At 48.0% G+C, this 11,076-nt stretch overlaps 1 protein-coding gene across 1 annotated transcript; it reads left to right on the top strand.

Annotated features, from left to right (window-relative positions):
- Positions 1-7,437: 7,437 nt before the first annotated feature.
- pomca (proopiomelanocortin a) lies at positions 7,438-10,522 on the top strand. The gene is given in 4 exon segments (XM_042325168.1): positions 7,438-7,588; positions 8,807-8,930; positions 9,807-9,896; positions 9,898-10,522. Coding segments are annotated over 3 exon segments (693 nt in total). The 5' UTR covers positions 7,438-7,588; positions 8,807-8,813; the 3' UTR covers positions 10,384-10,522.
- Positions 10,523-11,076: the final 554 nt, after the last annotated feature.

Raw genomic sequence — 11,076 nt, 5'->3', positions numbered from 1 at the left:
TTTTTTACCTTTATTTAACTAGGCAAGTCAGTTTAAGAACAAATTCTTATTTTCAATGACGGCCTAAGAACAGTGGGTTAACTGCCTGTTACTAGTCCAACGCTCTAACCACTAGGCTACCCTGCCACCCCGGATATATAAGGATATAGCTAGGACTGTGGGGTGGTCAAATCAAATCAAAGTGTATTGATCACATACACGTGTTTAGCAGATGTTATTACCAGTGTAGCGAAATGCTTGTGTTTCTAGATCCAACAGTGCAGTAATGTTTTACAGTAATATCTACCAACTTCACAGCAATACACACAATACACACAAATCTAAAGTAAAGGAATGGAATTAAGAATATATTAATATTTGGATGAGCAATGTCAGAGCGGGATAGACTAAAATACAGTAGAATAGAATACAGTACATAAAAACTCAGCAAAAAAAGAAACGTCCTTTTTTCATGACCCTGTCTTTCAAAGATAATTCGTAAAAATCCAAATAACTTAAAAGATCTTCATTGTAAAGGGTTAAAACACTGTTTCCCATGCTTGTTCAATGAACCATAAAGAATAAATAAACATGCACCTGTGGAACGGTCGTTAAGACACTAACAGCTTACAGACGGTAGGCAATTAAGGTCACAGTTAGGAAAACTTAGGACACTAAAGAGGCCTTTCTACTGACTCTGAAAAACACCAAAAGAAAGATGTCCAGGGTTCCTGCTCATCTGCATGAACGTGCCATAGGCATGCTGCAAGGAGGCATGAGGACTGCAGATGTGGCCAGGGCAATAAATTGCAATGTCCGTACTGTGAGACGCCTAAGACAGCGCTACAGGGAGACAGGATGGACAGCTGATCGTCCTCGCAGTGGCAGACCACGTGTAACAACACCTGCACAGGATCGGTACATCCGAACATCACACCTGAAGGGACAGGTACAGGATGGCAACAACAACTGTCCGGGTTACACCAGGAAAGCACAATCCCTCCATCAGTGCTCAGACTGTGCACAATAGGCTGAGAGAGACGGGACTGAGGGCTTGTAGGCCTGTTGTAAGGCAAGTCCTCACCAGACATCACCGGCAACACCGGCCTATGGGCACAAACCCACCGTTGCTGGACCAGACAGGACTGGCAAAACGTGCTGTTCACTGATGAGTCGCGGCTTTGTCTCATCAGGGATGATGGTCGGATTCGTGTTTATCATCGAAGGAATGAGCGTTACACCGAGGCCTGTACTCTGGAGCGGGATCGATTTGGAGGTGGAGGGTCCGTCATAGTCTGGGGCGGTGTGTCACAGCATCATCGGACTGAGCTTGTTGTCATTGCGGGCAATCGCAATGCTGTGCTTTACAGGGAAGAAAAACTTCTCCCTCATGTGGTACCCTTCCTGCAGGCTCATCCTGACATGACCATCCAGCATGACAATGCCACCAGCCATACTGCTCGTTCTGTGCGTGATTTCCTGCAAGACAGGAATGTCAGTGTTCTGCCATGGCCAGTGAAGAGCCCAGACCTGTTGACATCTGGGACCTGTTGGATCGGAGGGTGAGGGCTAGGGCCATTCCCCCAGAAATGTCCGGGAACTTGCAGTTGCCTTGGTGGAAGAGTGGGGTAACATCTCACAGCAAGAACTGGCAAATCTGGTGCAGTCCACGAGGAGGAGAGTCAATTCAATTCATTTCCATTTTCAATTCAAATAAATTCAAATGTATTTATATAGCCCTTCATGCATCAGCTGATAACTCAAAGTGATGTACAGAAACCCAGCCTAAAACTCCAAACAGCAAGCAATGCAGGTGTTGAGATGCACTGCAGTACTTAATGCAGCTGGTGGCCACACCAGATACTGACTGTCACTTTTGATTTTGACACCCCCCATTTGTTCAGGGACACATTATTCCATTTCTGTTAGTCACATGTCTGTGGAACTTGTTCAGTTTATGTCTCAGTTGTTGAATCTTGTTATGTTCATACAAATATTTACATAAGTTTTGCTGAAAATAAACGCAGTTGACAGTGCGAGGATGTTTCTTTTTGAGTTTACACATGATGTGAGTAATGCAAAATATGTAAACATTATTAAAGTAACTTGTGTTCCATTATTAAAGTGGGCAGTGATTTAAAATCTATATAGAGCAGCAGCCTCTCATGTGCTAGTGATGGCATATTCTGGGTGGAGGCTATTTAGCAATCTGATGGCCTTGAGATAGAAGCTGTTTTCAGTCTCCCGGTCCCAGCTTTGATGCACCTGTACTGACCTCGCCTTCTGGATGATTGCGGGGTGACAAGCAGTGGCTCAGGTGGTTGTTGTCCTTGATGATCTTTTTGGCCTTCCTGTGATATTGGGTGCTGTAGGTGTCCTAGAGGGCAGGAAGTTTTCCCCCGATGATGCATTGTGCAGACCTCACTACCCTCTGGAGAGCCCTGTGGTTGTGGACGGTGCAGTTGCCGTTCCAGGTGGTGATACAGCCCGACAGGATGCTCTCAATTGTGCATCTGTAAAAGTTTGTGAGGGTTTTAGGTGACCAGCCATATTTCTTCAGCCTCCTGAGGTTGAAGAGGTGCTGTCTGTATGGATGGACCATTTCAGTTTGTCAGTGATGTGTACGCTGAGGACCTTGAAGCTTTCCACCTTCTCCACGTGGTCCCGTCTATGTGGATAGGGGGGTGCTCCCTCTGCTCCTTCCTGAAGTCCACGATCAGCTCCTTTGTTTTGTTGACGTTAGGTGACAGGTTATTTTCCTGGTACCACACTCCCAGGGCCCTCACCTCCTCCCTGTAGGCTGTCTCGTCATTGTTGGTAATCAGGCCTACTACTGTTGTGTCGTCTGCAAACTTGATGATTGAGTTGGAGGCGTGCGTGGCCACGCAGTCATGGGTGAACAGGGAGTACAGGAAGGGGCTGAGCATGCACCCTTGTGGGGCCCCTGTATTGACGATCAGTGAAGTGGAGGTGTTGTTTCCTACCTTCACCACCTGGGGGCGGCCCGTCAGGAAGTCCAGGACCCAGTTGCACAGGGCTTGGTTCAGACCCTGCATCCTGAGCTTAATGATGAGCTTGGAGGGGACTATGCTGTTGAATGCTGAGCTATAGTCAATAAACAGGATTATTACATAGGTATGTCTCTTGTTCAGATGAGATAGGGCAGCGTGCAGTGTGATGGCGATTGCATTGTCTGTGGACCTATTGGGGCAGTAAGCACATTGAAGTGGGTCTAGGGTGTTTGGTAAGGTAGAGGTGATATGATCATTGACTAGTCTCTTAAAGCACTTCATGATGACAGAAGTGAGTACTACGGGCATTAGTCATTTAGTTAAATTACCTTTGCTTTCTTGGGTACAGGAACAATGGTGGACATCTTGAAGCATGTGGGGACAACAGAATGGGATAGGGAGAGATTGAATATGTCCATAAACACACCAGCCAGCTGGTCTGCGCATGCTCTAGTCTAAGTAAGGGGCCTTATTGGAGGGGTATATAAATTAGCTTTTATTGGCAGTGAGGTTTGGAACTCACTTTGTTATTGATCCATTTGGCGGCAGGTAGCCTTGCGGTTAAGAGTGTTGGGCCAATACCCGAAAGGGCATTGGTTTGAATCCCCAAGCCGGCAAGGGGGGGGGGATCTGTTGTTCTGCCCTTGAGCAAGGCAGTTAATCCCAACAACAACTGCTCCCCGGGCGCCGATGACGTTGAAAAAGGCAGCCCCCTGCACCTCTCTGATTCAGACGGGTTAAAATAAAAAAACATATTTCAGTTGAATGCATTCAGTTGTACAACTGACTAGATATCCCCCTTCCTTCCCTCTAGATATCTCTCCCTATGAACTTAGACCGCCTGGTGATGTCCCCAGACAAGCCAGAACTCCACCCATGCAAAACCTGTTGATTAGAAAGTCAAAAGTGTCAAATTGTATTTTCAACCTGCAACTATCAGGAAATAACAACATTTATCACACTTTTACTGTGTTTTATCAGGTGTTGTACAAAAGGATACAAAACAAGCCTTTAAAAGCTGCGACTATAAACTGCAATCAGGTTTCCTCCTGTTAGAGCTGCTATCAATGGAAAAAGATGATTTGCATTCAAGCAATTCTTAGTTTTTTCTTCTTCACATTTTGTCTTAAATGGTAAACTGTCAATAAACCGTTCGGTCTAAGAGGAGAGGTTCAGATGTACTTGTATGTTTCCACCAATGAAGTCATTCACTAAATAATGCCTTCCTCCATGCACTCCACAACCACTCAGCTCTGTCTGTCTGCAGTGTGTGTGTGTGTGTGCATGTCCGCAGTGTGTGTGTGTGTGTGTGTGTGTTTTTGTTTGTTTGTCAATCGCAGGACCGTACACACAACGAGCCAAGGTCAGTCGGTGCACTAATGGACATCAATTACAATGAAGTTACACACTGATGATGAGGTCTCAGAGTGCCTGTGTGTGTGTGTGTGTGTGTGTGTGTGTGTGTGTGTGTGTGTGTGTGTGTGTGTGTGTGTGTGTGTGTGAGAATGTTTGTTTGTGTGTGTGTGTGTGTGTGTGTGTGTGTGAGAATGTTTGTTTGTGTGTGTGTGTGTGTGTGAGAATGTTTGTTTGTGTGTGTGTTTATATCTTTGTGTGTGTGTGTGTATGTTTGTGTGTGTGTGTGTGAGAATGTTTGTTTGTGTGTGTGTGTGTGTTGTGTGTGTGTGTTTGTGTGTATGTGTGTGTTGTGTGTGTGTGTGTGTGTGTGTATGTTTGTGTGTGTGTGAGAATGTTTGTTTGTGTGTGTGTGTGTATATGTTTGTGTGTGTGTGTGTGTGTGTGTGTGTATATGTTTGTGTGTGTGTGTGTGTATGTTTGTGTGTGTGTGTGTGTGAGAATGTTTGTTTGTGTGTGTGTGTGTGTGTGTGTGTGTATATGTTTGTGTGTGTGTGTGTGTGTATGTGAATTTAATTAAATGTGAACGGCCATTGACAGAGAGCAGGTCCCTGTTGAACGGCTGAGTCACTGAGGTCAACAGAGGTCATGACTCATGACCCTCCTGACACCCGGACTAGCCAGTAACCACCCTCCTCCTCCTTCCCCCTTTTCTCCTCCTTCGCCAACCTCTCCATCTCATCTCCTCCTCCTTCGCCAACCTCTCCATCTCATCTCCTCCTCCTCCTGCCATCTCCATCTCATCTCCTCCTCCTCCTGCCATCTCCATCTCATCTCCTCCTCCTCCTGCCATCTCCATCTCATCTCCTCCTCCTCCTTCGCCAACCTCTCCATCTCATCTCCTCCTCCTTTGCCAACCTCTCCATCTCATCTCCTCCTCCTTCGCCAACCTCTCCATCTCATCTCCTCCTCCTCGCCAACCTCTCCATCTCATCTCCTCCTCCTCCTGCCATCTCCATCTCATCTCCTCCTCCTCCTTCGCCAACCTCTCCATCTCATCTCCTCCTCCTTTGCCAACCTCTCCATCTCATCTCCTCCTCCTTCGCCAACCTCTCCATCTCATCTCCTCCTCCTTCGCCAACCTCTCCATCTCATCTCCTCCTCCTCCTGCCATCTCCATCTCATCTCCTCCTCCTCCTTCGCCAACCTCTCCATCTCATCTCCTCCTCCTCCTGCCATCTCCATCTCATCTCCTCCTCCTCCTGCCATCTCCATCTCATCTCCTCCTCCTCCTGCCATCTCCATCTCATCTCCTCCTCCTCCTGCCATCTCCATCTCATCTCCTCTCCTCCTGCCATCTCCATCTCATCTCCTCCTCCTCCTGCCATCTCCATCTCATCTCCTCCTCCTCCTGCCATCTCCATCTCATCTCCTCCTCCTCCTGCCATCTCCATCTCATCTCCTCCTCCTCCTGCCATCTCCATCTCATCTCCTCCTCCTCCTGCCATCTCCATCTCATCTCCTCCTCCTCCTGCCATCTCCATCTCATCTCCTCCTCCTCCTGCCATCTCCATCTCATCTCCTCCTCCTGCCATCTCCATCTCATCTCCTCCTCCTCCTGCCATCTCCATCTCATCTCCTCCTCCTTTGCCAACCTCTCCATCTCATCTCCTCCTCCTCCTGCCATCTCCATCTCATCTCCTCCTCCTCCTGCCATCTCCATCTCATCTCCTCCTCCTCCTGCCATCTCCATCTCATCTCCTCCTCCTCCTGCCATCTCCATCTCATCTCCTCCTCCTCCTGCCATCTCCATCTCATCTCCTCCTCCTCCTGCCATCTCCATCTCCATCTCCTCCTCCTCCTGCCATCTCCATCTCATCTCCTCCTCCTCCTTCGCCAACCTCTCCATCTCATCTCCTCCTCCTCCTGCCATCTCCATCTCCTCCTCCTCCTGCCATCTCCATCTCATCTCCTCCTCCTCCTGCCATCTCCATCTCATCTCCTCCTCCTCCTGCCATCTCCATCTCATCTCCTCCTCCTCCTGCCATCTCCATCTCATCTCCTCCTGCCATCTCCATCTCCTCCTCCTCCTGCCATCTCCATCTCATCTCCTCCTCCTCCTGCCATCTCCATCTCATCTCCTCCTCCTCCTGCCATCTCCATCTCATCTCCTCCTCCTCCTGCCATCTCCATCTCCTCCTCCTCCTCCTGCCATCTCCATCTCATCTCCTCCTCCTCCTGCCATCTCCATCTCATCTCCTCCTCCTCCTGCCATCTCCATCTCATCTCCTCCTCCTCCTGCCATCTCCATCTCATCTCCTCCTCCTCCTGCCATCCTCCTGCCATTCCATCTCATCTCCTCCTCCTCCTGCCATCTCCATCTCCATCTCCTCCTCCTCCTGCCATCTCCATCTCATCTCCTCCTCCTCCTGCCATCTCCATCTCATCTCCTCCTCCTCCTGCCATCTCCATCTCATCTCCTCCTCCTCCTGCCATCTCCATCTCATCTCCTCCTCCTCCTGCCATCTCCATCTCATCTCCTCCTCCTCCTGCCATCTCCATCTCATCTCCTCCTCCTCCTGCCATCTCCATCTCCATCTCCTCCTCCTCCTGCCATCTCCATCTCCTCCTCCTCCTGCCATCTCCATCTCCTCCTCCTCCTCCTGCCATCTCCATCCTGTTTGTCACCCGGCCTCTTCAAGTCGTTAATCCCCACAGGGAAGGGTGTTCCTGCTACTCAGCCAGCAGACAAAGAGCCACCAACAGCCAGATGTCAGTCAGAGCCCTGGACCATTCAAACCAGAGTAATTCCATACCCTCACCTTCAGCATGCAGACAAGATGCATGACGTGTTGGCAGACCCTTGTTAATACCCTTCATAATTCACCTGTGTGTGTGTGTGTGTGTGTGTGTGTGTGTGTGTGTGTGTTCCACGCTGCTGACGTTCAAGTCCTAACTGGTGGACAAAGATGGGACATGGTTCTCTAGACGGTTGTTATGCATTGGACACTGTGGAGGGGGTGGGGGGGCTCGTGGCCCCGGTGGTCTCGGGAACCTCCGTCACTCAGGTTCAGGTATAAAAGAGAGGGCCAGAGACAGAGACTCACACACACACTCTCTCAAACACACACACACATAGAGACGGACAACAGTGCTGAAGTGGACAACTCATCGCTCATCGGAAGAGAAAAGTGATCGACTGGTCGGAGGAGAGAGAGACAGAGAAGAAAATACTTTTGAAACAGGTTAGTGACATCAGATGTGTCATTTTTTGATTTGAGAATGATTATAATTGAAAACAACACTGAATTCTGAAGATAATAGTAATTATTCCTTTTTATTTTATTATATAATTATTCAGTCATTTAAAATGATTGTCATTAATTAACATTATTTGACTAAATGCTCATTGGTTAAATGCTCATTATTCGACTAAATTACATTTGGTTGTCTACAGCTGTCTGTGGGCATCTATAATTTATTGTAAATAAGACAAATGTATATATTCTTTACTTCTTCACATAAACAGTGAGATAAGTGGTGTTAGCTCATACAGTCAATCAGTCAGTAAGAGAGTCAGTCAGCAAGCCAGTCTGTCTGTCAATCTATCAGTCAGCCAATCAGTCAGTCAATAAGCCAGTGAGTCAAACAGTCAGCAAGCCAGCCAGTCAGTCAGTCAATTAGTCAGCAAGCCAGTCATTTAGCCAGTCAGTCAGTCCTTCAGTCAGTCAGTCAGTCCTTCAGTCTTCCAGTCAGTCAGGGTGGCTACTTTAAAGAATCTAAAATATATTTTGATTTGTTTAACACTTTTTTGGTTACTACATGATTCCATGTGTGTTATGTCATAGTTGTGATGTGTTCACCATTATTCTACAATGTAGAAAATAGTAAAAATAATGAAAATCCCTGGAATGAGGAGGTGTGTCCACACTCTTGACTGGTACTGTAGGTCCTCTATGGACTTCATTAGATAAGAAATGTGTTAAATTTTTGTCCTGTTTTTCGTCATGAATGTTGTTCTGGAGGCAGCACTAGCTGGCACAGCCACAAAAGACATACAATCTGATTTTAAACCTCACCTTAACCACACTTAACCCAAACCTTAAATTAAGACCAAAAATAACATTTTTGTTTTTTCATGAGTCTTTACAAGGCAGCCAGTTCTGACACTTGATAATAAATGTCAACCTGCATGTTTGTCACATTCATCTGCCGTTCTTCAATTTATGATGACATTCATGAATGGGTCAGTAGAATGTTGCATTCATGACATGTCGGAACTAGAACACTGGGACATTTCCGACTTGGAATCTCATTGTAGAAAGATTATATCAGAGTTTCCCACTATCAGAATCAAACAATAGGAAGCTTGACGCAAAAAAAAAAATCATAATTTGAACTCAGAGGTTCCGAGTTTCCGAATTGTCTTGAATGCAGTATAACTGTGTTTTTCCTGTGTACAGCGTGACGATGCTGTGTCCTGCGTGGTTATTGGCTGTGGCTGTGGTGGGTGTGGTCAGCGGGGTTAAAGGTCAGTGCTGGGAGAATCCTCGCTGTCAAGACCTCAACTCTGAGAACAGCATCCTGGTGAGTTAGAAGCGTTGCAAAGCTCAAGGCCGGGATTGAATCGGATTGCAGGTTATAGGCATTGTGGCTTTTAAAGGCAATGTTCCAATATGAAATTGAGTTTAAAAGCGGCAATGCCTATAACCCGGGATTACATTGAATCCCAGCTCAAGTATGTAAGAGGCTCCCGAGTGGCGCAGCGGTCTAAGGCACTGTACCTCAGTGTCACTACAGACCCTGTATCTCAACCGGCCGTGATAGGGAGTCCCATAAGCCGATGCAAAATTGGCTCAGCGTCGTCCGGGGTTTGGTCGTGGTAGTCCGTCATTGTAAATAAGAAATTGTTCTTAACTGACTTGCCTAGTTAAACAAAGGTAAAATAATACAAAATAATAATGACCTAGTTAAATAAAGGTAAAAAATAAATACAAATTAAACAGAGCAGTTACGAGTGTTACAGTAATTTACTGTAACCCACCTAACCTACCTCTCCTTTCTTCTCTGCTCTTCTCCCTCCTCTCTGCTCTTCTCCCTCTCCTCTCTGGTTCTCCCTCTCTACCCTTCTCCTCTCTCTTTCCGCTCTTCTCCCTCCCCTCTTCCCTCCCTCCTCTCCGGTCTTGTCCTTCTCCTCTCCTCTCTTCCCTCTCTCCTCTCCTCTCCTCTCCGGTCTTGTCCTTCTCCCTCCCCTCTCTCCTCTCCTCTCCGGTCTTGTCCTTCTCCTCTCCTCTCCTCTCTTCCCTCTCTCTTCTCCGCTCCTCTCCGGTCTTGTCCTTCTCCCTCCCCTCTCTTCCCTCTCTCCTCTCTGGTCTTGTCCTTCTCCCTCTCCTCTCTTCCCTCTCTCCTCTCCTCTCCGGTCTCGTCCTTCTCCTCTCCCTCCTCCTATCGACCTCCTCACAGGAGTGCATCCAGCTCTGTCGTTCTGACCTCACCGCCGAATCTCCCATCTTCCCTGGCGAGGTCCATCTCCAACCCAACTCCCCTCTGACTTTCCTCCCCCTCCTTACCTCTGTCCCCCCTCCCCCTGTCCCCCTTGGAGCAGCAGAACATTGTGTCCCCCCAGGCCAAGCGTTCCTACTCCATGGAACACTTCCGCTGGGGGAAGCCTGTGGGAAAGAAGCGCCGCCCGGTGAAGGTTTACACCAACGGTGTGGAGGAGGAGTCCTCCGAGGGCTTCCCCAGCGAGATGAGACGAGAGCTGGGCACCAACGAGGCCATGTACCCCTCCCTGGAGGCTGGGGCTGTGGAAGGGGGAGAGGGCCTGGGGGGCGAGGCGGATGGCCTGGGTGGGGTGTTTAGTCTTCAGGAGAAGAAAGACGGCTCGTACAAGATGAACCACTTCCGCTGGAGCGGACCGCCCGCCAGTAAGCGCTATGGAGGGTTCATGAAGAGCTGGGACGAACGTAGCCAGAAACCACTGCTCACGCTGTTCAAAAATGTAATCATCAAAGACGGACAGCAGAAGAGAGAGCAGTGAGGGGGAGAGAGGGGAAGGGAGGATAGGTGAGCTGAAGATGGGGAGGGAGAGAGGGGAAGGGAGGATAGGTGAGCTGAAGAGGAATACCATTATCAGGCTTGAGGGAGAGAGGACATGGGGGATTGAGGGAGAGAGAGAGGACATGGGGGGTTGAGGGAGAGAGAGAGGACATGGGGGTTGAGGGAGGGAGACAGGTCATGGGGGTTTAGGGAGGGAGAGAGGACATGGGGGTTGAGGGGGAGGGAGAGAGGACATGGGGGGGGTTGAGGGAGAGATAGAGGACATGGGGGGGTCGAGGGAGAGAGAGAAAGTCACGTTTCTCCCCATCCAGCTCTGTAGGACGTACATCCAGTAAGCTCTCATTTGATTCGCAATTCGGAGACAAACAAGATATGTGATTGGCTAAAAGCGCTTTGTCCTCTGACCCAGCATGATGTTAGCTGCCAATGTAATAATGTCTCTAATAAATCTTAACTCTGTATAGAACCATGCTGTTGTCACTGAGGGATGGGTATAGGGGTGATGGGTAAAGAAGAAAATCATTATTGGAATTATTCCAATCATAAAAACATTGTATTGCAAGCAACCACAGTCCAGTAGTTTTTATTTACCATCATATACACAGACCTGATCAAATTAAATATTTTATTTGTATAGTCATTATTCATGTAGTCTGTATATTGCTACGTTCCC

This window comes from Oncorhynchus tshawytscha, linkage group LG08 (assembly GCF_018296145.1).
Source record: "Oncorhynchus tshawytscha isolate Ot180627B linkage group LG08, Otsh_v2.0, whole genome shotgun sequence".
NCBI classification, from domain to species: domain Eukaryota; kingdom Metazoa; phylum Chordata; class Actinopteri; order Salmoniformes; family Salmonidae; genus Oncorhynchus; species Oncorhynchus tshawytscha.
This window is presented reverse-complemented; position numbering and strand designations above follow the sequence as displayed.